Genomic DNA, 27,740 nt, shown 5'->3' with positions numbered 1-27,740 from the left:
GTGATGATCATTTCTTATTGTGAAATAACTATGGTGTTTTCATAAATGTAAATTGTAATGCTGATTTAAAATGTGATGTTTTTTTTAAAGCACACGGCCTACGAAATGAGGAAATGAAATCTATCTTATATATGCCTTTAAGAAGTGTAGAATATTTTTAAGCTTACAAATCGTTCCTGTTGAAGGTTGCCGTGCTGTCTGTTTTCACAGATGACAAGAGGGTATGGCTAAGCTATGCATCAGATTGGATAATTTTCCTGTGACTGAACATTGGGAACCCACTAGAAAGAGGGAATTTGTTTCAGAAAAGTGATCATTCCCGACCTCCACCTCCTTCAAATAAAATAAAACAACTAAACAAAACAGTAGCTCAGGTGCCAGGTAATTTGAAGGAAAGGGAGGCATTTTTCAGAACAAGATTGACTTTAATTGAAGACAGTCAAAAATGAAACATACATGCTATTGCACTTTTAGTGCAGTGGAATGAGGAGCATCAGCAATTTCAATTGAAACCTGAACTATTTTTTCATTTCAAAATACAATGGTCTAAGAAAGTAGACTAGAAGTAGGATATAAAGCCAGATGTGGCATCCAGTGACACGCCACCTCTCATTCTCTTGAAACTGATCAAAAAAATGAAGCCTAGGATGCAGGATGCTAATATATCTAAATTCCAATTCAAAGCAAATGAGCGACTCTTGCAATGCCAAGCTTAGGGGCAGGTGCTGCAGCCCAGAAGTGAAGAGGATGGAATCATACCTCTCACCCAGCAGGCAGACAGATTATAACAGAGTGCAAGAAGAATGTGCCGTGATGTGTGTCCCCATGGGTGAATCACCCAGCTTTGCTGTGGTAGGGGGCCAGGCAGCCACAATTCATTACTATGCCCAGTACTCAGTTCTAATTAAGTGCCAGATTTAAAAAATAATTCTAGAACTTTTTACTGGCAAGTATCTTAGTGGTCATTCAAGGGGATGGCTGTGATTGTTCATACATTTTGCCTCCAAAATGGGATTCCCTCAGTTACACCCAGTCACCCTAGTTCTACTCTCCTGAATAGTGAATAAGCAGCAGAGAACAAGTAGACCCCTAGCCCTAAGAATCCTGGGTATTTTCAGGCTAACTCTTCTCTGCTATTTCTGCACCCACATGGTTGTATCTACTCATTCCTCTCACTTCCTTTTACATTTGTGATATCGTGATACAGTAAGGAATATATATTTGGTCTTTGTCCAAAGTTCCTGGTACAGGGCTCTGAAAAGGCATGAAATTTCCTGACTGAGAGGAGAAAGGGGTTGGAGATTGAGTTTAGTCACCAATTGCCAAGGAAATGAAGCCTTCATAAAAACCCAAAAGGCCAGTGTTTGGAAAGCTTCCAGGTTGGTGAGCTCATGGAGATGCTGGGAGTGGGGCACACCTGGAGAGGGCGTGGAAGCTGGGTGCCCCTTCCCTATCGTTCGTCCTGTGCTTCTCCTCCTTCCATTTGCCTCTCACTGAGTTATGTCTGTTTACAGTGAACTGGTAATCTAGTAGGTGAATTATTTGCCTGAGTTTGGTGAGCTGTTCTGGGAAATTATCACACCTGAACAGGGCATGTGGGAGCCCTGATGTATAGCTGTTGGTTAGAAGTGCCCGGCTTGGCATCTGGAGTAGGACACTTCTGTAGGACTGTGCTCGTAATTTAAGGGAGCAGATGCTGACTCCAGCTAAATAGTGTCAGAATTGAATTGACAGTTCTCGTTGGTATGAGAGGACTGGTCAGAGTGGAGAAAAAAACCCACACATTTAGTGTCAGAGTGTTGAAAATGTATAGAAAAGTTTTTGGGTTTTGTTTTCCTTTTAGTATTTCTCTGGACATAGAAATATCTAAATAAAATACAGAATATTTTTTTGAACTTTGCACACCATCTTTTCCATGGGATAATACCTATGTTCTCTTGCTTTCATTTTTGAAATGTTTTTTTTTTAACCTAAGCATATACCAGATTCTATTGAGTCCCTCCATTTTTTTCTTGTTGAGAGTTCCATGATGCTAAATGGCCACTCTTCTTTCAAGTTCCTGATCATTTCCATATCCTGCACTCAGCCTCTATCCCACTTTGTCTGATTTAAGTCCAGAAAAGTAGTTTTTCTACTTGCATCATGTGCTTTTTTTGAGCTCACTCTTAACAAAATCAGTTAAGAATTTATCCGATGTATTGTTAACTAAACAAGACTTCCAGATGGCGTTGTCATGGTTGAAGTCCCTGACCATTTTCTGTTACTTCTGCACCAGTTTCATAATCTCCATTGCCAAACTGCATCCTCTACCTGGCCTGGCAGTCTAGAGTACTTTTCAAAAACACATCCCTGCTTTCTCTCTTTTCTCCAAAGCCCCCTGTCCTTGAGTTTATAATATGCAAGACAGATCTTATCATTCTTTTTTAATGCGCATAGCTCTTTCCTTTGAGCAAATATTTTTTCCTTCGGAACAAAGTTTTCATTTTGGCCAGGGTTTATACTTAGCAATAGCACTATTTTGAAAAGCTACTGTTTGTTAAGTAATTACCGTGTGTCACATTTGCTGCTGGGTTATTAACATCATTACTCCGTTTGGTACTAACCATATTAATACTAACAGTTATTCCTGTGGGGTACATGGTAGTCTCTTCATTTTATTTATGAGGAAACTGAAGTTAGGTAAGTTAGTAACGTGATAAGGCCAGAATCTGAACCCAGAATTCTCACACTCCAAGCTTGAACTTCTAGTCATTAAGCTGATTTCCTATCTCCCATTCCTTTACAGCACTGTACCAGTGAATTATGCTCCTTAAGGACATCCCTTTTTTGTGTAAAAATTCCAAGTTAAATCAGCTTCTTGTTCCAACTTTGTGTATTGATGGACAGATTCCTTAGGTCCAAAGTTTCTGTCCCCGTTGACTTCCCTTTAATTTTTTCCTGAAACGTTCTGTGTGTCTTTTCACTTGCTTCTTTGTTTTTGCCTCCGTGATTTTAGGCTTTACAATCGGATCTGAGTGTTTTTCTCCCCCTCTCCCTTCCAAAATTTAAAGACTAATTGATGATTTTGGCAAATTAGGGAAGAATTAGGCAATTTTTCTCAACTTCATGAAAAACACTTTCTATAATGTACTTTTTGTTTTTAGACTCTATGAAACCACCTTTTAGGACTGTCAGCTACCCGTTTACCGCTTCTATCTGATTTTCTCTTCCAAGGTTATGACCTTTATTTTTAAGGAGGATAAATGCCAACCATGTCTTCCCTCCATGCCTGAGTCCCTGAATTATATCAGGGAAATGATATCAGTTTTCAATTCTGGTGGCACATGAGAACCACTTGGTATTTTAAAAAAAAAAAAAATCCATTCGCAGACCCCATCCCAGATCAGTTGAGTCAGAGTCTCTGGGGATAAGTATTAGACATAAATAGCATTTCAAAACTCCCCAGTACTTAAAACTTCTGATGTGCAACCATAGTAAGAGATCCACAGCATTATGAGCTTTGTCTGGCAGTAACATTCACCCCTAGCTGAATGAACAAAAGTGGGTACATTTTATGAGTCTTGGCAGGCTCCCTCTCACACTAAGATTCATGCTGTAGGAAGACAACGTGCCTCTTAGCTTGGCTACAGCTTTGTTCACAGAAATGAACAAGTTCCATGAAGATTCTTTATTGACTGTAATTATTAAAGCCTTGTGCCTCCCTCCTAAGGTCTGAGCATACTCCTAGAGCTTCTGGTGCCTCTGGAATCACCCTCCAGAGAGGGCCCGGCACCTTTGGGATCCTCCCAATTGCCTGTTTTTCTTCCTGTCTCTCTTGGCAGAAACTCTTTTGCTAACTCTTCTCTTGTCATTTATTTCCTTCTGCATTCTTAACGTCTTTGTTATTACTGTTATTATTATTATCCCCTTCAAAGAAGACCCCCTTTTACCTTTTAATCTAAGTCAGAGAAACAGCCCAAAATCCATTCATCTTATGTAACAGGAAATAATTGTCGCTTAGAGTAGGCCCAAATTAGACAGAATACAAACACAAATGCTATTTCTAAGATATGACTCCTACTTTCTAAAGCTTACTTTTTAGCTGGGAAGAAACAAATGAAGGTTTGTGAAAACAGGGTTTGCCATGATATACAGTCGCCAATATTCAGGGTTCTCAGAGATAGCATCTTAAGGAAGAAGGTGGGCACTGAACAGAGCCTTTCAGGAGACAGTAGAGAGGGCCCTGCAGGGTAGGGTTAAGAGAGAGTAATAATTGGTCAGGTGGTAAGATAAATAATTCCATCCCACTGCAATCCCCATATTCAAATCAACTACTGGACAGTAAACTGCAAAGGTCAAACTCTGTCTGCTGTGTGCTCCTGTGCCCAGCACAGTGCCTGGCAAACAATAGGCATATACAATAGATTTGTGGAGAGAAGAAATTATTTCAACCTTAAGGGGGTACCATAAGTGCCTTTAGAAATTAGGTGAAATCTCTGGGCTCCTTTCTAGAAAAGTGCACAAGTCAATGCAGATATGTGTGTATGCACACTATTCTGTATAATTGCAGCAAGTTCAAGGACTCCCTGAAATTCATTCAAAGTCCTCAGGTTGGAAGTTGATGATGCTGAAGATGTGTCACACCTGCTTTTATGTACTGAAAATTATTTAGACTCTTTCCCATGGTTTAAACTTTCAAGAAACTAAATTGAGTTTTGCTAGCTATAGAAAGTAGTATAGAAAAGGCATTACAGGTAGATTTTGTTGTGAAGGATAATATCTATTTTAGTGAACACAGTACAAAGTCTACTTCAGGCAGGTTTTTCAACTCAGTTCATTCCCATAATCCTAACATACAACTAAGTCATATGGTTTGGGAAAACTGATATTTTTACAGGAGCATTCTTCAATAAAATCTTAATGTTATCCACAATAATATGAAGTTGCTGCTATTCTTTAACTGTATAACCTTACGCGGTTAAAGAAAAATAACCACCACAAAGCACATTGTTTCTAAATTTTTCTCTTTTACTTTCTATAAGGTATTGGACAGCATAGTCGTTAGTTAAACCACAGTTGGACGTTAATATCTGCCTACCCATTTTAAAACTCTTCAGTACTCTAATATAAGTTGTGGCTTGCTTGTGTTTTGACTAAGAGAAGGTGGAAGAGAAGACATTTTTCAGAATGAAAACTTTGATATTGGTGTCCAGTTATGGTATTTCTTCTTCACCCCTCCCCACCGCCAGGCTTTCCTACAATTTTTTTTTTAATATAGTCAATTCTCAAGTGCCTGCACTTAACAACCAATTTGAATTATACTCCTCAACAGGTTTTTTTCTATCTCTCTATGATTTTCTTTGAGTTCTTTGTGCAGTGGCACCAATCAGACATAATAGAAAGAAGATTACAAAGGGGGGGGGGAGGATGTTGTTTGCCATCCTTGCTACTCAGGTGACCAGGATGTTTTTAGCCGGTATCATCCTTAGTAGCCACCAGGGCACAGTGAACAATTCAGTGAGGCAATTTAAAGCAGACATAAAAAACAAATATAATACCTGAATTCAGCAACCAATTCTGGGACTTTTCTGGGAGTCTCCAATTATGACACCCAGAATATCAGTAACACTTTGTCCCAGCTAAATAGTTATGTTGTCTTCCTAGAACGGTTGGTCTCAGTGTGAAATAGATTTATCGATGTGTAGTCTATACAGTTATACATGTATATTTGAACTAATCCTTAAAATAACCCTAGGAAGACTCAGCTCCCGTAGCACAGTGGTTACGACACCAGCCACATACACTGAAGGTGGCAGGTTCGAACCCAGCCTGGGCCACCTAAACAGCAATGACAACTGCAACAACAACAAAAAAGTAGCCAGGCATTGTGGCAAGTGCCACTAGTCCCAGCTACTTGGTGGGGCTGAGACAAGAGAATCACTTAAGCCTAAGAGTTTGAGGTTGCTATGAGCTATGACGCCATGATATTCTACCAAGGGTGACATAGTGAGACTCATTCTCAAAAATAAAATAAGCCTAGGATATTATTCACATTTAATAACTGAAAACCAAAATTTCAACTAGGTTGTTTTATTGATTCAGGGTTACTTACCTATTAGGTGAAATTTGAGTCCAAAGCTATTCTGTATAATTGCAGCAAGTTCAAGGACTCCCTGTAATTCATTCAAAGTCCTCAGGTTGCCAGTTGATGATGCTGAAGATGTGTCACACATGCTTTTATGTACTGAAAATTATTTAGACTCTTTCCCGTGGTTTAAACTTACATGTAAACTTACTTCAACATCATCAACTGCCAACCTGAGGACCTTGAATGAATTACAGGGATAACATTAAAATTATCTTTTTAGTTATTTTTTTAGTATTTTTTTTTTGGAGATAGAGTCTCACTTTGTTGCCCTGGGTTGAGTGCCGTGGCATCATAGCTCACAGCAACCTCATACTCTTGGGCTCAAGCAATTCTCTTGCCTCAGCATCCTGAGTAGCTGGGACTACAGGTGCCCGCCATAACACTGGCAATTTTTTTTTTTAAGAGATAAGGTCTTACTCTTGTTCAGACCTGTCTCGAACTCATGATCTCAAGCAGGCCACCTATCTCAGCCTCCCAGAGTGCTGGGATTACAGACATGAACCACCACGCTTGGCCCCAGCAATGTTATTCTTAAGGTACTTTGTTACACTCTCCCTCCTACTGAAGAATTTTTACACCGGCACCCTTCCTCTCTGTCCAGCCCTGTTTCTCAGACATATGTGACACCTTAATGAGAGGGAAATTTTTTTAATTTCAGATTAACTTGAAGGTACAAATGATTAGGTTATAATGTTTGCCGTTGTTAGGTGAAGTCTCTGTTGTAGTTGGTCCCACACTGGGAGGAATGCCACATACCCTTACTTTGTGCCTGTCAGGTGGGAACATACCAATCCTCCCTCGGACTCTCTCCTTTCTCCCTCATCCTCTCCCCCAGCTTGAATTGAAATGAGTTTTTCTCTTATATGAGCATATATTAGTTTGTCTACTGGCTTCACACTAGCATTGAATACACTGGATATTTGCTTTTCCATTCTTACGGTATTTTACTAAGAAGAATATGTTTTAACTCCATCCAAGTTAATACAAAGGATGTAAAGTCTCAATCCTTTCTGGCTGAATAGTATTCCATGGAATATGTATACCACAGTTTATTAATCCATGCATGGGTTAGTGAGCATTTAGGTTGTTTCTACATCTTAGAGATTATAAATTGAGCTGAGATAAACAATCTAGTACAAATGTCCTTATAATAAAATGAATTTTTTTCTTCTGGGTAGATGCCTCGTAATGGGACTACGGGATCAAATGGAAGGTCTATTTTGAGTTCTTTGAGGGTTCTCTGTACTTTTTTCCAAAGAAGCTGCATTAGTTTGCAATACTGCAATAGTGTTCCCTTCTCTCCACATCCATGCCAGTGTGAGAGGGACCTTTAATTGGCATTGCTATGAACCTCTATGAAGCTGTGAAGAAAATATAAATAAAACAAGATGTAAGGGCCACACTTTTGCCCATGAGTTCCTTGGCTGTTAACACCAGCAGGTTCGTTAATCCTAACAGTCTCTAAAGATCAAGTATATCTATTTCAAAGAGTACATCCATATTATTTTCCTGTAAAAGAGTAAATAATACTCATTTGTAAGAAGACAACCTAAATGATCCATTCTTTAGTAATCCGGGGAAACTGGATTGTTCTGCTAATCAGTAGAAGCCTGGTGTGGTAAACGTGGTCTCAGGCGACTGAAGGAATCTGTGTTCCCTGCCCGGAGCCTGAGTTAGGAGTGTGAGGCCAACAGCAAGCAGCTTCATTTCACCTTTGGGAACTTCGCATGACTGTAACTTTAAAATCTCCATTGGCAGAAATTGTTTCCTATGTAACATGTAAATTGAGAGTTTAAGTATTATAAAAATAAAATTTGGGCTTACAAATATTAATAAGCATGTTTATTATAATATCTAGATTCACTTTCTCCAGCCATCAGCCCCATTTTGCAAAACTGAACTTCATTAAGCAATTATTTGTGTCAAGAATTATGCCCAGCAGTTTCCCGTGCATTATTGTATTTTATCTCCTCAATAGTCCTATGGCTTTGTAGAAAGGATTATGCCAGTAATCAGAGCAGAGTTGTGTGGTTGCTATTATAATGACAATGATATTTTGCTATCGAGATAGATTTTTAAATATTACACTTACCCTTTTGTTATCCTTTCTTCCAAGAAAAGATAGATGTTATTTCCAAGAAACTCAGTTTAGGCATATCGGGTGAGCAGAAATCCATTTTTGAAACTGTTAAAACTGTTTGAAGGCGTTTAGATACTATGAGACATGCTCTTCAGACAATTCTAGAACACAAAAGCAAGCCCAAAGTTTTAAATTTAAAATTAAATTTCCACTAACCCCAACTCGAGCTAATATCAATGTTGATCATAGAAAGAGAGATGTTTCTAATTAACTAACTTTAAAGCCCTATCTTAATCACTTAGAGCATTCTTGTGCACATCTGTGCTGCAGGAGTAACTGGATTACCTCCATGGTGTGTATGTCTGGGCGTGCGTGTATGTTTAAAGCAATGCTATAACTCTATCCAAATGCGATTCAGCACTGCTTTAAAGTTTAGAAGCAAATGTGTATTTAGTAACGTAGTTTAAAACTTGAAACCCCCTCCTACCTTATGTGTTCTTCTCTTGTAAATCGGGCTTGTTTGCGGAGGGCAGCCGTTTCCAACACTGTGACACACACATCCCAGGACTTCTTCCCTCTTCCTTCCCTGTACCCCAGATGAACACCAGAGCCAGGGCCTCTCATGTGGTTTTGCTTCATCTGTCAATGACATCAGTATCTTTCCATTCGCCTTGTTTTTATGAAATTGTGCCTAGAATGAATGGCGGTGCCAGTTAAGGAAACTGAGTCCTAGGAGTAGTTTTTCATTAGGGTAAATGCGGTGATGTGGCAACATGGCAGAAAGCTGTGACACAAAATGTTTGATTCCATTCCTGTCTGTGTTTTCTAAGGTCTTCATGCCTTTTGCATGTCGTGTGTGTGTGTGTGTACTGACTAGTGGAGACATAGTTTGTACTCAGATATTTTTTCTATCAATGAATGACCAGATAACTCTTGCCTATGTTGGAAAAGAACTGTTTTGCCTATTCAGTAACTCCAAGGGACATTACATATAACAAATGAAGCAGGATGATCAGCTCTAGCCCAAGTAAGAAACATGAAGCCAGCCACCTTTCTCTGCTCTGTAAAGTTGCCAGAGGCTCACAAATGCCTTTATTCTTCTTTGTTAATGGAAATAGTTTGTGTATGTTCCCCCACGAAAGTAACACATGCTCATTGTGGAAAACTATGGCAATAGGGGAAAAAATAGAAGAATGCTTATAAATCAATTTTTACTACCCATCACGTGCCGCTTGGAGATTTGATGGTAGTGATGAGGATAAAAGGCTGACGTTTATTTGAGCACATACTCTTGGCTGGACACTGCACTAAGTGCTTTGCCTAAATTAACTTATTCATTCCTCCCCACGACCCACTGATGTCAGTAATTGCATTAATGCCCCTTCATAGAAGAGGAAACTGAAGCCCAGAGATGTTAAGTGAAGAACTGAAGTCACACAGCTATTAGGTCACATAGTGGCAAAGCTAATTGGACCTACAGAGAGTCCCATTCATTTCTTAGAGTTAACTGATTAACTCTCTCTGCTGCATATGTTTCAAATGTTTCTTACACTATGTAGACTGCCTTTCAGTTGTATTTATGAAGCTTTGGATGTATTAAAGTATTTTAATCTACAGATGAATCTATTCTTAACTTTTATGGTTTCTAACTTTAATACCATCCTGAAAAAACCTTTTTCTGTTCTTAGAATATAATGTATAAAGTAGGAAAAAATGGAAACAATACTAGAAGAAAATAACTATAAACCAGAAAGCCATGGTATCTGCCCAAGTTGTCACCAATGGGGAGAAAAAGACAGTGTGTTGGAAAGCGGTGGCAGAGGGGAAATACGGTGGTTCTGCGTTATCCCCTGTGGAGTCCTGCCTGTTCCGTAAACTAGTTTCCTCTGCTTCTGTTCCTGCCTCCTTCCGTCCCTCTAAGCTCCTCAGTGGGGTCTAGTCTGGGACGGGCAGGGGGTGGGGGGTGAGAGGAAGAGGGAGTGGGGCCAGTTACATAGCACGTGCTGTTTGAAGGCCTCACTTGGGTGTCAGGTGCCTTCTGTTGGGCAGAGATGCAGATGCTGGTCTTTTGCATGGCACGTAGGTTCTTTTGAGATGCTCCTGTGGAGACTTCACACGCGGGTGTTACTGTGGATGCAGCCCTATCTGGGTGACTTCTGATCACCTCCTTCTCTCAGGTTTTGCCCTGGGGGTATGTCTCTTGCCCTAAAGACAGCCTTCTTATACATAGTCCTTTAACAGTTTAAGCCTGCCCGCTCCCCTCCTCACACCCCTCTCCATTCCTCCATCACCACTAGGCCCACAGGAAAACATATTAGTATCTTTTCCCTTCCAAATGGTAAAAATGCTACTTCCACTGCTGCCCTTTTTCCATACCCTGCCACGTGACAGCTTTGGTTAGTCTCTTGCCTTCATCATCTTGACATCAGAGCCATGACCATGGTCTATGTTTTATATTTGGGGAGGGGGTGGCATAGAGTATAGAGTAGGTTCTCCTGAAAACTCTTCTGTGCTCCTTCCTAGAATGGACGGAGACAGATTTTGAGTCTCAGCAGCTTGGCAGTCATCCAGCTTGGGGAAAGTGATGCCACCCCACTTCCGGCAGACATCCCAGTCTCTGAGATCCTCATGCAGCACACCTATTCCTGGGAATTCCCTCCTCTCCAGTCTCTACTCTTTTTTTTAAATAGGTTGTCACAGACTGATGGGATACGAGTGTTTTAGAGTATTTCTATCTTCAGCAAGTCCTGCAGAGGTGCGCCCATCACCTCTGCTTACGAGTGTTTTAGAGTATTTCTATCTTCAGCAAGTCCTGCAGAGGTGCGCCCATCACCTCTGTTTAGCATTTGTAGACATTAATCCTGGATATTAGCACCTCACCTGAAATGCTAAGATGGTAGAAAAAATCCCATTCTGTATCCTGTGACACGGAGTTATTTCATATTACGGATATTTCATGTGGTAGAAAGATTCTAATTTTTTCTTTCAAAGTGGATTGTTAGGTATCATAGATGCTTTCTGATTAGTGTATTACTTTTTTAATAGTGGCCCAAGCCATCAATAAATTGATATTCATTTTTCTAGAAGTATAACCCCATTACAATAAAATGAAAAAAAATTATATCAAAGGAATGTTCTATATTGCAAAGCTATTTCTATGTCACAGTGTGTAGTCCTTCAAAGCAATATTTTGTTGATCTTAGTGACAACAAATTCAATATATCTAATAATACTGCATAGCAGGCCTTCATTCTCTTTCCAGTTGATGTGACAGTCATTCTTTAATGAAACCTTATTTTGTATACTATTTGCATTGTAGATCAGGAATGAAAAGCTGAGTTTGCTTAAGCAATAGCTGAGCTGTTTATACTTTTTATATTCCTCTATCAGGAAATAATTATCCTTCAGCCAACCTTACCTCTTTCCACTTCATGTATGCAAAGCACCTAAATAAAACATATTCCAACTCCCAAACCACACATTAGTATACAGAAATAATCAGGAGCCAGGAAAGCATAGGATAGTGTACAGCTGACCCTTTCTGCTTCCTTGCACCAAGGCGTTCACTTGTTTGGCAACTGCATGGGGAGCGTCTACTGCAGGCTGTAAACCTACAAGGCCACACAGGTGGTTTTGCTCATTTATTTACATAGTGAAGTAAAGAATAAGATTTGTTTTAACTCAGATTCTATAAAATTGAAATGTTACTTCTGGCCTAACAAGGATTTTGTAACGAGACTTTGGTATCTCTTGGGTTTGTTGCCTGTCACTCTCTGTTGGATATGTCTACACTGGATTGGTTTTAAATGGCTTCATCAGTTTACTGCAGGGCCATCTGGCCATTTGCTGTCTGTATGTGCCTAAAGTGAAATCTGGTTCTTGAATAATCAGACTTTTAATACCCTTCAGATTTAGTTATGCGCTGGCATACATTGTTGAAATATTAAAGGTGTGTTAATTTCGGCCATGTATTGACAGCTCAGGTGATGTATGCAATACTTTAAGATAGTCTGTGCCAACAAGACGGAAATGCCTGTATGCAACAATTACATATTTTAAGTTAAAAGAAATTTTCTTTTTATATGAGAAATCTATTAAATATTTCCTTTATTTAGGCCAAGTGTTATATGGTTAAATTTTTCATTTGTATCCATTGAGTATTTAGAGAGATTTTGGGTATCTTTGTGTCTAGGACCCACGATAATAGTAAGACAAACTGAATTGACCTAAGTGTCTACGGAGAGTATTTGCCCAGAGTCAAATGAGCCTCCTTCCAAAGAAAGGATAGTTCAGGGTGGAAAGTAAAAAACTCCTCTGCAAATAATTTCGAACCTTATAATTATGAACGTAATTTTGCTATAATCTTTTTAAATTTTTAAAATCTAGCTTCTAGGTCACTAATTATCTCTTCACAAATGTCTAATATTTAACATATCTCCCGAGTTCCACCATATTCTGAAAGAGGACCATGAATTGTGGAGATCCCTAAACAAACAACATAGTATTTCTTTAAAAAATTTAGAAGAGGAGAAATTCATTCATGTAATGTTAAAATGTCTGATTATTTTCCTAATTTTTTTCCCCTAAGAGCCAAGATTTGAGTTTGACAGGGTACTCTCTAAATACCTAACAGTACCTGGTTGCCCAATAGTTGAAGTAAATATCTTAAAATTTCGAAAACTGGTGAGTTTTTTTTAAGAAGGTAAAACTTGGGTTCAGACTTGTTTCTATTGGCTGACTTTAGTGCATCTGTAGCTCTTCCAAGGCATGCCTCGCAGTGCTTAAAAGCAGAGTTACCATCTTCTTCACCTCTTCACAAAGATACCATCTTCTTCACCTCTTCACAAAGATACCATCTTCTTCACCTCTTCACAAAGATACCATCTTCTTCACTTCTTCACAAAGATACCATCTTCACCTCTTCACCTTCTTCTCTTCTGATGTTTTCCAATCCAATGTCGTGTCTAGTTGAAGCAAGTCAGAAACTGGCTCTGACAACTTCAGAGGGAAGATACTAGGACTCTGGAAGGGAAGATAAAGTTGATCTGTAAGCAATTAATAGTAGAAAAAATAAATTAAAAACATAGGAAATAAAAAGGATACTATAATGCCTATTTTTAAAGGACTAAACGGAATTTTTATATATTCATCTAAATTAACTCAGCAGATATGTTAAATATTAGACATTTGTGAAGAGCTTCTAGCAGACCTCCTCAAACTATGGCCCGCAGGCAACATGCGGCCTGCTGGCCACATGCGGCCCGCCTAGGACATTTATCCAGCCCGCCAGGTGTTTTTGCTGCCACTTCCTGTCCTGCTTAGCAGCCGACTCGTCCCGGGCCTACAGTCTGGCCCTCCATTGGTCTGAGGGACAGTGAACTGGCCCCCTGTTTAAAAAGTTTGAGGACCCCTGTATCTAGTGACCTATAGATATTTAAAAAATCTTGAAAATTGTAGCAAAATGGAGGAAGAGATTAAAAATGGGAAAGAAATGTTAAGATTTTAAAAGCCAAGAATCCAACATATGTCTAATAGGAGTTCCAGAAGGAAAAATTAGAGAAAATATAACAGGCAGTGTTCAAGGAGATTTGGGCATTAAGTTTCTAGAGATTATAAAATGAATTTTTAAGGGTATGCATACATTTTGTTATAAAAGGTCAGAGAGTACACAAAAAGGTTTCTAAGAAAAAGTAAAATCTTCTTCCTCAGTCCTTCCTAACCCCAAGCCTAGTACCATCCCCAGTTGACATCATTTTGTCAAGGTGAATGACAGAACTTTTGGCCACTCGTCTTGCTCTTACTTGACTTTTTTTTTTAATGTGAGATGTTATCTGTTAACTTCTTACCTTTGGAGGTGATGATTTAGTTACCCACTGAAGTATAAGCATGCACACGCACATTTTCCCTCATCCTACATGTCAATATTATTATATCTCACCTTTCCATGTTTGCAGCATTATTACTGTGTAAAAAATGTTCCCTGCTGAGCCTCCTTGTGTTCTATGATTAGATTTTCATTCCCAAACAACTCTTCATTTTTTCCTGTAGCTGATAGTTTAAGTAAATATCTTAAAATTTGGAAAACTGGTGAGTTTTTTTTTTTAAGAAGGTAAAAAGGTTGGCTATTTACCTTCTCCAAATCTTATGTTGAAATTGATTCCCAGTGTTGGAGATGAGGATTGGTGGGAGTTGTTTGAGTCTTGGAGGCAGATCCCTCATGAATGGCTTGGTGCTGTCCTGGTGATGAATGAGTTCTTGCTCTGTTAGTTCCTGCCAGAGCTGTTCGTTGAAAAAAGCCTGGCACCTCCTCCTGCTTCCTTCCTCTCTCCGTGTGATGCCCACTGCCCTTCAGCTTCTGCCAGAGGTAGGAGCTTCCTGAATCCCTTTGCATATGCGGCTCCTGTTAGGACGGCCCCCCTTCCACTCCCACAGCTAACTTCTAATCATCATGGAGGTCTCAGCCTGTTATCACCTTCTCGAGAGAGACTGCTCTGACGCTCCCTCGCCTCCTCTCCAGGGCTGAGTTCTCATAACCTAACACCTAATTGTTTCTTGATTGAAGCTTCTACTTCATACAACTATATTTTGTACATTTCGTGAAAGCCTCTTGGCTGTATTGCCTAGCACAGAGTAGGCAATCTAATTTTTGTTCAACAGTGAATCTATGTTTCTTTCTCTGAACTTTTTCACTCAATGTTTTCACGGAGTATTTAAAGCCTTTCTTTACCTTCAAGCCTTGCTAATATAATTCTTGCCCCGCATGTCAGATACTTCAAATGTATCTATGTTATATTTTCAATCTCCCTTTTCCAAAGTTGGAATTACTAGAAGTATAGAAAATTTGAAGTATAAGTGTTTGTACATTCTATACATTTAAAAGTTTTATTTCAGATGTAAAATTAATAAAATTATACCTTTCAATATTAGTTGTGAATATTCAAGGTCAATTTCCTTGGCTTAAAAATTAGCAATATATTTAGAACTTGAAGTGGATCAATACTTGGTCTCCCATTGAATTTGGGAGACAAAATAAAATGTGGTTGGGCTGGAAGTTAGATTTGCTGGTAATTTTGATTTATTTAGGTTGTGGATAGGCAAATGCAAAAGAAAAAAAGACTAGGTTTTTGATGCCATCTGTTCATGCTTCAGAGATGTGGGAACTGATGTTTTAAATTTCTTGGTTTTATTTCCCTGGCTTATGCAGTTTTAAGAAGGAAAAAGACAGAACCTCTTAGTTAGAAAAATGGTGGAATAAAAAGTAAAGACAAGGAAAAGTTAAGAGAAGAGAAAAACACTATAGGGAAAAAGATAATAGAAAGGGAGGAAGGTATTTGTTTAATTTATAACATTGGGCCTTTTTGCAATTAATGTGCCTGTAGGCATGTGTACAAGTCTTTGATTAGTATACAAATAAAAAGAAGGAACATACTAAAAGTGCCTGCCATAAAAATGGATGGCTAAAGTGTAACTCGCAAGAAGTAATAAAAAATACATCTTAAAGAAGACATAGGTCAACAGTTTATAAAATAGGCTCAGGTATGACAGGGCCAGTGGAATCTTAGATTAGAAATATTTAGAATATTGAGTCTTTCTTTAGTAACAGTGAAATACAATGATGATCTTTACCATTATTATCAATAATAAAAATAATTATATTAAGTGAGTTCTTACTCTGTCCCGACAACATGGAAACATAATTCTGCAAGACAGCGTTATTATTATCTGCATGTGATAGATTTGGTAACTGACAGAGAAAAGACTCTTTCCCCAAGTCAGTAAAAAGTAGCAGAGCCCTGAACCAGACAATATGCCTAGACCAATACCTGACGCTTTCTGCCATTTTGCTTCTTAATAATAATTATAAAATAATCTTGAAACTTGATAAGAAGCTGGGTCCTTCTGTGAGAAGTCTAGGCCTGGCCTTATCCTCCTTGTACAGATGAGAAGATGCAGATTTAGAAACATTAAGTGACTTTATTCACAACTGAACAGATTTTTAAGAAAAATTTCTTTCTTAAAACTTCAAATATTTATTGCTTTTTTATTTACTACAATTTTTTAGAAGTAAAATTTCAGCTTCAGGATAAAATTCACAAACATTTTCTCCTTTTTGTTACCCAGAATCCCTCACCAGTTTGGCCAGCTCACTCTTCTTTTACAATATTCTCTTTTTGTCACTGTCTGTGAACGCAGATATGGTACTTCCTACTCTGTTATTTTCTTGATACTTTGTTCAGGAAATTTCAGCCGTCATGGTATTATCCTTTTCTTCTTTTTCCACCACAGTATTCAATAAAATCATATCATGCTCCAAAGGAGACTCTGCAGTTGGAAACACCGCCCTAAGAGAATTTGTATATTTGTTTAGAAAGTGGTCCTTTCTTGAAAACCAGCACATTTTCCATCCTATTTTCAACCTCCAAATAATGACTTCCCCCCAGTAAATTACAGAGTAGAACACGTGATTAGAGATCAGTGCTTCGTTTTTCTTTATTTATATATTTATTTTAGAGATAGGGTCTTGCTCTGTTGCCCAGGTTAGAGTGCAGTGGCACGATCTTAGTTCACTGTAACCTCAAATTCTTTGGCTCAAACAATCCTCTCCCCTCAGCTTCCTCAGAAGTTAGGACAACAGGTATGTGCCACCATGTCCAGATAGTATTTTGTTGTTGTTGTTGTTGTTGTTGTTTCTTTAAATTTTGATAGAGAAGGGCTCTCACTATGTTTCTGAAACTGATCTCAAACCTCTGGCCTCAAACGATCTTTCCACCTCAGCCTCCCAAATGCTAGGATGATAGGTGGGAGCCCCCACACCCCAGCCGTCAGTGCTTTCTTGATGCCACAGGAGACATTTGACTCTCAAGTTAGTGAGAACATTTACTTGCCCACAGGATAAACCCTTAAAGAGCAAGCAGAGCCTATGTACACGTCAAACTTCTACTTCCTCCTGCTTAAAAGAGATTATTTCAGATCCTTATTAAGAAATTTTTTTTCATTTTTATATGCCATCATCAGATTAAGTGAGGAGAATAAGTAGAAGCTTTTGAAACTTAGCTATTGAATTACACATAAAAAATGATAGCAAATTATTAAGTTTGAAAAAATTTAGAGCGTATGAATGAGGAACACAGTAAACACAGCTTAGATTAACAGTCGTAAACCAACGGACATGCAGGTACAACAGACTATCCCTGACCCCTCCATTCATATGCTACTTAAGGATGATGTGGATAATTTATAATTTTGGGTGCTTAGAGACCAAAATCAGTATTGTCACTATACACATACCAAAAGCTTCATAAATACAGACACAACCCCGTACACACAGAAAGGTCTTAAGTATTAGTTGAATACTTGTTGAAATTCAACATAGTATAACTCATTCGCTGACTGGCTAGGGAATGTGGTACTACCCAAGGTGGCTCCAGGTCTAACCCCCTAAGTATGGATATGCATGGAAAAGTAGGAACATAAAGTTTCCTTAGATTTACTCAGATCCTACAGCATGGTATGTCCAACACATGTTCTTTCTTTTAATGCTCTCAAGAAATTTGCAAAAGAAGATATTATTATCCCATTTTACAGGTTAGAAAATTGAGGTTCAGAGAAACTGATTTGAACAAACTCAAAAATACTGGAAGTGCCAGTGCAATCCTGTGTACGGACACAGCCTTGACTAAGTCTCTCTCCTTCAGCATACCTGTTGCTTGAGCAGAGTAAGTTGAGGGGCTTCATAGAGATTTCTTTACCTTCCCCCCCAAAATAATCTTCCTACAGACTTACTGTGTTGCCTAGACATATCCCATTTGTGATTACTTCCCTTGAATTAAGGGATTGCCTCTTTTGAAAGGTGCGGTGCATGGGCACAGAAGGTGATTAATGCACTGTGGTAATGTAAGATTACTTTCCAACAAAAACCAGTAACAGAGAGCCCAGCATGATTCAGAGGTGGCTCCAAAGTGGAGCTAGCTTCAGGATAAGCTGCAAGGAGACCCATAGTGGCAATTAGAAAGTCGCATACAGACCTTAGGGGACTGACCATCAGTAGGCAGAAATGCCTAAAAGTAGAGGTAGGAAAATAAAGATTCCCTATTTTCAGTTTAGCTTACAGCTTTGCCAAACTGTGTTGAATTACTAGAGTAAACCTTGTGTAAACGAGAGAGTTTGTTGTTCTTAGAGAGCTCTTTTTGGGGGGGAGTGGGGATCGTGAGAAGTGATTGTACATATGTTAGCAAGGATGGCTCTGGGTTTGATAAACATTTGTTCTGGCAACATGCAAGGTAGCTTTTCTTATTCTCATACATTCATAAGGACCTTAAAGTTTCTGTGTGGGAGGAATATATCCTAAAGGGATTTTATAAAATTGAATAAGACAAACTGCTCATACTAGGCAGTTAAATTAGCAATGTATACAATCTAAAACATTTTGAAATTAAGAGAGAATGGGGAATAGGAAATGGAAGCACAATTATTTAACACATTAACTGTCCTGTGAGTTGTACAGTGGGCTTGACCAAGCACATCCCACATGCTGGACTTTGTTCTCCTGTTACCCTAACTTCGGATTGCTCATTTGCCCTTGAATGTTTGCTTGGTAGCACTTAGAACTGAACTGATAACAGTCTGTATGTGGTGATATGTATGTGGCAAAATGATATTGTTGCATGTACTTAGGGAGGTGTGATTCAGAGGTCAACATCCAGGACCACTCTGCTCCACTCCAGACATAACTGAATACCTGTGGAATAACAAAAGACCCAATTCTCAGAAGTAAATTCAGTAAGTAGGTCATGAGCTGCATACAACTCACATGGCCTGCAATGCAAAAAGTGATTCTAGCATTGTGTGAGTTGCATATAACTCATGCAGAGAAAAAAATTTATTTTATTTTTTTTGAGACAGAGTCTCACTTTGTCACCCTCAGTAAAGTGCTGTGGTGTCACAGCTCACAGCAATCTCAAGCTGTTGGGCTTAAGCATTTCTCTTGCCCCAGCCTCCCAAGTAGCTGGGTTACAGGTGCCCGCCACAACACTTGGCTAAGTGCTAATTAGAAAGGATCATTTTGTTTTTAAAGTTTTTATTCTATTTTCATAATAAAACACCATAATGCAAAGGAAAAATTTTTTTCCTAGTATGGCAGTCTGTGTTAAGTTAACTAATACTATTCACACAAACTGTGTTGCCAGAAGACGCCAGGTAAGCAAGTAGTATAAATGAGGTTATCTGGGAAGTGTTTGATTTTTCAGAAATGACTCTTAGAAATGGTGGTAGAAAATAAAAATGAAAAGAAATAGGCTTATGGGAACAGAATCATCTTTTCCTTATGACAGCCCATATATCCGAGCTATAAAGGACAGACATTAGGAAGTGGCATACCTTTTAAAGCAGAGGAAAAGAAGCCAGAGCTGTTCGTTTGACAGTGGAAGCTCCTCTTTGCAGTGAGAGATGCTGTCTTCACTAAGTGTCTCGTCTCTGGGACCAGACATAGCTAATGAGGCTGGTCTGGTAATAACCCCAAATTTTCTTTCAATTTCTTCATGTATTTCTCAGGCCAATCAGTAGGGTCACTTATTAATTTTAGCTGCGGCTAGTTTCTAAGGATTCTGTTTGCCTTTCTTTTCGCAAATTTCTTCATAGTCCAAGCGAGACACTCTTACTCAGTAACCTCTGACGGTCTGGTGTCAGTTTTTCATGTTGGTCTTTAGAAGTCTGTACTGTGGGACACAAACTTTGTTTCAGGAGCCCAACCTTGAACGTCTAAACAAGGTAGCCTCACCAGCCACAGCACTGGTGGACGGTCGTTCCCGACACATCTGTGCTGTGTGCAAGTGGATCGTGATCGGCTCGTCCGCAATTCAAGCTTATTCAAATAATTTTCTGCCGGGAGTTCCTTACTGAAACATCCATCCTTCATCCACATGGGCCACCTACCTTAGGAATATTCTCTCTGAGCCCTCACCAACAAAGAGGAGCACGCAGCCATACTACAATTGACCCATCAAACAACCCTATCTTTCTGTTTAATTTTGTGGTCTCCAGACATCTGTTTTTAAATTATCAGGGATTTTCTTACTTGTGATTCCCTTATTTAGTGAAGATAGTATGGAAGGAGGTAGAGGTGTATAAGTAAGCATGAAAACGCTATATAATGATTTTTACTATTATACTTTATAGGTTTACATAAATCTGCTCACCATGTAAGTAATATAATTGGACACATATAGGCTAGCATGATTTTTCAATTATCTTTGATATTTGTTTATGTGGCTGAATTCTAAAAATGCTAATTTTATAATTAGTTTCCAACACATTGTTTGGTAACAGTGAATAGTTTTTGTTGTAAATCACCCAAGGCCTTAGATCACTGAACTCCCTGAATGTGTCTTCCCAGATAGTTTGGAGAAAGTTATTTATGTTGGATTCCTGTTTGCTTTCTCCTAAGTTTGGTTTCTATCCAGGAATCCACAGAAATCATTTTGATATAAACACTTGATATTTTTTCTGCTGTCATCCATATCAGCCTTGAACCATGTCTTCTGTCACATTTTTCACAGGTTCTCCTGATTTCTTTCAGACTCCTGCTTGTCTCCTGGTATGTCATAGTGGTGTGTAGCCTCTGATTTGGGTTTCAGTATTTTCTCACATGAATGCATTTTCCCTTTCCTTCTGCCATCCTTACTGTACAAAATATGCCACCACCCGTCTGGCTGCTGCACGGGTTCAGACTCTGGCTGTGTACATCCCAGGGTCTCAAGTTGTACTTTTCAGAGTATCCTTTGTTGAGTGCTAATTCTTAAGATGCTTCTTTGAAGGGAAAGATGGGGGGGGGTGTGAATGACAGGTTTCTTAGTCTATTGAGCATTAAATTTGGCAAACAATAAACATATCTCCATCATGTAATAGGTGCTCGGTAGATATTCACTGAGTGAACGAAGAGTGAGGGAATGAACATATATATGGTACACACTAGCATATATCTGGGGGACATTCTGTGTTCCCCAAACTGGTTTTCTCACGAAACGTTCTCTGGTGTAACACCTACACCCTGGCATTCGGTTGCATAAAACACACCTGAGAATGCCGGTACCCACACAACGCTGCTCCTCCTCCCTTTGTGGAGCCCTGCTGAGCTTCCCTAACTCCCCGTCCTGCCTGCCCCACGTGCAGGCCAGTTTCCTTATTCCAGTGCTAACACTCTTCTGTCTCTTCACTGGCTCCAACTGGAGAGCACCTTTGATCAATTACACTCTCCCTCTTTCTCTTTGATTATCCACTACGTTGCATCATCTTTTTCACCTGCTGTCTTCCAAGTGTATGTATGTGATTTTTTTTGTTTTTGAGATGGTCCCATTCTGTCACCCTGGGTACTGTGCCATGGCGTCATAGCTCACATCTCAAACTCTGAGCCTCAGTAGATCCTCTTGTTTCAGCCTCCCAAGTAGCTGGGTCTGTAGGTCCCTTTTTCAAGTAGAGATGGGGGTCTCGCTCTTGCTCGGGCTGGTTTTGAACCCCTGAGCTCAGCCACACCACCCACTTTGGCTTCCCAGAGTGCTAGGATTACAGGCATGAGCCATAGTGCCAGGTCCCAAATCTTTTTTGGGAAGCAAGACTATTGATATTCTCTGTCTTGTGGACTTTTATCCTTGGGCATTTGTTTATAAGGTTCTAAAGTTGAATATACTATATTAAGTACTTTTTATTAAAATCTCTCAAAAGGTAATTGTGAGCCATGGATTCCACCATGACATAAATTTTAGCTATGATAATCTCTTCAACAGCACAGGAATCAACATGAATGACCTAAGTTGCCCTGAATTAACCTTACTGCCTTCCTCTTGACTACCGCTGTGAGTCAACTGCACACACTTTGTTTTAGCCTCTCAACTTTGGCAGAAATAAGCTGTTGTCTAGAGCATTTCTTTTGTCTACCATCAGTCTTAGTGTAACTTAAAACAGCTCTCAAATCTAATTTTTTTACTTAATGATCTCAATAAGGTATTGGCCATTTTTATGGAGGTACAGCTCCAGGTGTGTGTGTGTGGACGTGTAGGGGGCAGGAGGGAGGTGAGTTTAAGTCTAGAGAGTCCATGCTCCAGCCGTGTCTGCAAACATTGCCCAGCACAGTACTGGGGGTTTGGGCAGTGCCTCTGGAACTATATTGGCAAATAGAGGTTGAAAGGAAGGGAGTTTGAAAGGAAAGACAGCGGGAGGAAGGCTGTATTTCTACTTCACATGTTGACTGTCTGTTGGAAAAAAGTTGAGTGTGGGGGTCCCATGGCTAATAACAGATTGGAAATGATTACAGTTAATGTCAGAATATTTCTGAAAGTAGAAACAGGTTCTGGTGGAACTTCTGAGAGATTCAGAAACAGGGAGAAATGCTCTATGAGTAAGATGGGCAGTAGCATTTCTTTATGAAAAATGAAAGGGGTTATTAAATGGCAAACCTGACGTATGCGCTGAAAGGCAGCCCCCTGTTTTCCTTGGGACTTTCTCTTTTCTCTCTTTCGCGTCTTACCTCAAGACCTTCTCTCTTCTCATTAGCACCTCCACCAGAGTTGGAGCTGGGGAAGAGAAAGGAAGTGTCCAGACACGCGTCTGTTTGCATAGACACTTCCTGGAGTCACAGCCAGGGGCTCACAGACATGCCGTCCGGGTCTATAGAACAGCCAGTTTTCACCCCATCAGTAAGATTTAATTTTCTTTTTTTTAGTATAGAGCAGTTTATAAGGCTTCTCTTAACTGTATATTATAAATAGTGTCTGATTAGGAATGTTCTGGATGGGTTAATTAGTGTGGTGGCTATTATTAAGCAAACTGCTTGTTAGTATTATGCCTGTTTGATCTTGGTATTGATGTGAAGTAATTGACCATAGAGCTACATTTAGAAAAGCTGAAATAAAGTTGTTGTTTTTTTTTTTTAATTTCTATTATGGCAATAAATTGTTTATAGTAAACATGTCTATAAAAATATGAGTTTCATGGCACAGAGGATCAGAGTAGACTCTGTGAGGGATGAGAGAAGAGGTTTGGTTTGGTTTGCTTTTAGAAATATTAATACATTTGTCTAGCCTGCTTCCAGGTCAGCTCTATTGGAACAAAGTCGTAAAGAATTATTTCAGCTTCTGCTTTCATTCTTACTGCAAAGGATATGAAAATTAAAATGTCTTTAATTTTCCACAACTAAAGGAAGCATCCTGTTAGATTTAACTAATTACCTAAATACTTCTTTTGGTGACAATTGCTATAATAAATAGATAATCAAATAAAAATATGAAAAGAAACTATAAGCAAGAAAAACATAGGTTGTAGCCACCATCTTTTCAAGTATAGATTGTTATCTATATTATTTATTGGTATTTAGTCCAGTTCTATTATTAAGTTTCCCTAGCTGTAGCATTTCCATAGGGAATTTATTCCATGAGCTAATAAATTACACTGTCAGGGAGTTTTTCTTGAAATTCAGCTTAAATTTTCCCATTCTTAATTTCATCTCATTACTCCTAGTTATACCCCCTTGTACCAGGCTAAATAATTATTCTTTTTCCTTAGAGACCCCTATAATGTACCCCTCTAGTTGTCACTTAACCAGGCTATTCATATTTAGCTCCTTTAATCTGTCCTCATAAATCAGTTCTTCCATTGCCTTAATCGTTATTATTGCTCTTCTAAGAACTCTTTAATTTTGAAACATACAGTTCTTAGGTGCCCCAGATGAAATCAGCATTTGCACAATATTCTATTACAACAGATTTAGTGTCTTTCTTCCCTATTCAACAGGATCCTGAACTCAGTGGCATCAGTCTGCTGGGTCAAACTGGCACTTGGCTCATCTTGTCAAACTCAGGATGGTCTAAATCATGTTTTCCGTGGGTCCTACTTGCATTCAAGGTTTTTTTTTTCAAATTTTGTGGGATTTGTAAGCTATTTGAGTTACTTACTATCCCTATTTATATTCTGCATCTTTCCATGTCATACTCGCTACCACCTATCAAGTCTGTCATCCACAACCTGTGTCAACATGGGATTCTAGTCATCCTGGAGAACATTTAAGACACGCGTGGAATGAAAGCAAGCCTAGCACCTTGTCCACAGCTAAATTCCTTGCCAGTTACCAATTCCCATTGTTTACAACCCTTTAGCCAATCCCCTGTCTCTTTTAATTTGCAATTTTGCTCACATACTGGCCAATATAAATAGATTTTATGAGTAAGATAGGTTGTGATACTGTTCTCTAAAATGAAGATATGTTGTTTCAATGCCCATTGATTTTTTTTTTTTATTGTGAATCTTTCGTGCAGTAAGTTTGTAATTCTGTTAAAATCCTTTTTAAGCTTGCCTGGCATTCTTGATCCGACACAAACAAATAGTTTACTTCACTTGCTTTACTGTTGGTTTTCAGATTTGTACAGATGTTCCTTCTCTGACTATTTGTTCTGTTTGTTTAGAAGTTGTAGACATTATCATAGTCATTTTTTTTTTTTTTTTACCTGTTGTGGTGATCAATGGGAATTTTTCTTATTGTGGTTTAGATCCTAGGAATCGCCTCAGTGTTTTGGATTTATTTCAGGAAGAAAATTGGTTCATCACTCTAATAACTTTGGGTCATTGAGATCTGAAACTACAATCTGTGAATGCCCAGGTTTCTTTTCATTTTTAAGCAAGGACTAAATTTATCATTTTATTAGGGTATACTTAAGGGGCTAGTACCATGCTTTGTGTTCTTACATATTCAGTTGAATTTTCTTAAGGTATTTGAAATTAGAATAGACATTTAAAAATCTTTATCGAAACTAATGCAGAAGCCCCTCCCACCCCCAAAAGCTTTCTGATTCTGGAATGTACATAGCCTGCTGCAGCCCAAGACTTTGTTCCTAGCTCCTGTGACCCCACTGTTCCCAGTGTTGCTTGTCAGCCCAACCTATGCCTTATCCTCTCTCTACAGGGGTTGTTCTGGTCTCTCAGTTTACTTCCTTTTTTTTATTTTTGAGACAGAGCCTTACTATGTCATCCTTGGTAGAGTGCTGTGGTGTCACAGCTCACAGCAACCTCAAACTCTTGGGCTCTAGTGATACTCTTGCCTCAGCCTCCCAAGTAGCAGGGACTATAGGTGCCCGCACAATACCGGGCTATTATTTTGTTGTAGTTGTCATGTTGTCATTGTTGTTTAGTAGGCCTGGGCTGAGTTTGAACCTGCCAGCCCTGGTGTATGTGGCCAGCGTCCTACCCACTGAGCTACGGGTGCCGAGCCTCTCAGCTGACTTCTTAAACCCCATCTCCATCTCTGCTTGCCTCCCTAAGATACATGAGATGGCCTAGTCTCCAGTGACATACTCCTTAGCTTCCACACCTACCACCTAAAACTGGTTTTTGTTGGTTGGTTTGTGGGGTTTTTTAGCTTCATTTTTCTCTCCTTCCCTCAGCTTTGCAAGGCGGTTCATTTTCTTTTAGCAGGCCCCACTTTCATGCCCATAACCCTGCTATTGTCACATGTGTAATATTGTTTTTCTACTTCCATCTCGTGAGACATTTTTATTTCTTCAGGACCCTACTTCCTTCCCCAGCAAGTGTCCGCACGTGAGTAACCTGTGTCCGTGTGCTCCATTTAAAAAACTAACCTTATCTTCTTCACCCTTATCCTCTCCGTCACCTTCTTTCTGCCCCTCTTTCCCACATCCTCACACGAACTTCCAGTAGTCTGGTTTTGGCCCGTGCCCCTCCACAGGAACTGGTCAGTGGAGTGGCCCTGGCCGTGCTGTGACAAGGCCGAGAGCTTCGTTTCTGCTCCTGCAGCCCCTCTGCGTGCTTTACCCCCCCTTTTGCACACTCTTTTAGGGTTCTTGATTCCCCTTCTTACACCTTCCTTGAGGGATCTTGATTTTCCTTAATAGTATCATATTACTTTCTCAAAGTCTTTCTACTACTTAAAACGTATATTCAGGTGTCCCAGAATACAGAACGATCATGAGCAGAAATGGCAGGTGTTAATCAAGGTACTTTCAAACATTTTTGTTGGTTACTAAACAAATGCGGTTTGAAAATAAGCACTGAGCTGTTCAGTGATTAGAAAGCACAAAATGGGTGAGGAAAGAATGGTAAAGCGTCTCTCCAATTTTATGTTTTATGGTATTTGTAGTGCGTGTTTTATGGCCCCCAAAACTCTTTAGAAACTGTTCAAAACAGCCTGGTCTGATTTCAGACTTTTGAACTTCCTCTGGGTGCCCACTGCTTTTTGGGCTTCTTGTAGGGTTTGTGTTATAACTTCTTTATTTTTTCTCAGTCTTACGTTAACGTATCATCATTCTGTCCTTACAGAAAGGTAGAGGACAGATTTTACATGTCTTTTTCCACTAAAAGTATGTTGCATTCCCTTTTCTAACAGATTCATGCCCAAGCACAAAACCACACATTTAAAGAGGATGCTCAGCCTTAAAGGAAGTGGTGGCGCTGCTTTATCCATGGACCTTCCTTTTCAACCAGCCCAGAAAGATTCCGGGAGTTTATTGAAAAATTTTAATTCAGAGTACGATGCACACTCTAGCCTTAATACTGCACAACAAGGCAATCCGGGTGATTCATTAATGCGGGAGTCAGACTTGGAAAAGTTCAACTCATCAGATAATTCAACTCTTCATGGGGAAAATAAACAAAATCTGACTCTCAATCACGGTGCCATTTTGGGTGGACCTGATGATCAGCAAAGACCATTACACATTGTCTGGCCTCACAGGTGGTAAGTCAAGACATGCCAGTTTAGTTGTAGAACTGGTAAAAAAATATATTGTGATAATTGACTTATTAATTTGCTGTCTCTATGGCTTTAGAGAAAAAGATGATTTAATGTGACAGTACTACTAATGTGGGGCCAAGGTGGTACTGCTTACTATCTTTATATTAATGGTTGTGTGTGTTTAGATTAAATTTGAATCACAAATAATTATTTGCAGTGATTTGCTCAGCAGTAGCTAGGCACTTGTAGGATATCAAATCATATTCAGGAAGTTTCAACGTGTAAGAATAGGATTTGATTTTATATATAATATACAACCATCACAAAGCAGTATTATCATTAAAACAAGAACAATGTCCATTATTTACTACTTTACCAGTTTCATCTGGGGGCTTTATTTTGTTCATCTTAATCCACTATCAGTACATGTGAAACTGCTTCCCTCCACCCTCTGTATTGTGCTAAGGAAAATACTTTCTATCTAGTTGAATCTTTTCTAAACAGAAGAGAATCAACTGTGGCATGTAATCCCACCAAATATAAACTCATAAACTTAACCCTGGCTCCTATAAATTAGGATTTAAAGAGGTAAAATGTCCTGATAATCTTCTGGTATTAGGCATGAACATTTTAATCTAGTTTTTATTCCTCCCAGTTAGTTTAATCTGCATGTGGCCTGATTAGAGTTCACTTCCCCCACAGATTATGGCCTCTTTATTGCAGAGATGCTGGGCTGATCATTAGGTCCGATTTTCTGAGAGCGAGTGTTTGCAGGTGAAGTAATAAGCACACTACACCGGCTG

At 39.2% G+C, this 27,740-nt stretch overlaps 1 protein-coding gene across 1 annotated transcript in view; it reads left to right on the top strand.

Moving 5' to 3' along the window:
* Window positions 1-27,740, top strand: part of GTDC1 (glycosyltransferase like domain containing 1) — a 260,937-nt gene that overhangs the window by 173,306 nt on the left and 59,891 nt on the right. The window contains 1 exon segment of the mRNA XM_012807129.2: window positions 26,590-26,940. Within this exon segment, the coding sequence (XP_012662583.2) occupies window positions 26,590-26,940 (351 nt within the window).

Source organism: Otolemur garnettii, unplaced genomic scaffold, assembly GCF_000181295.1.
Source record: "Otolemur garnettii isolate 467f Iridium unplaced genomic scaffold, OtoGar3 scaffold00064, whole genome shotgun sequence".
In the NCBI taxonomy this organism is placed as follows: Eukaryota; Metazoa; Chordata; class Mammalia; order Primates; family Galagidae; genus Otolemur; species Otolemur garnettii.
The sequence above is the reverse complement of the archived record's forward strand: the minus strand, read 5'-3'. Positions and strand labels throughout refer to the sequence as shown.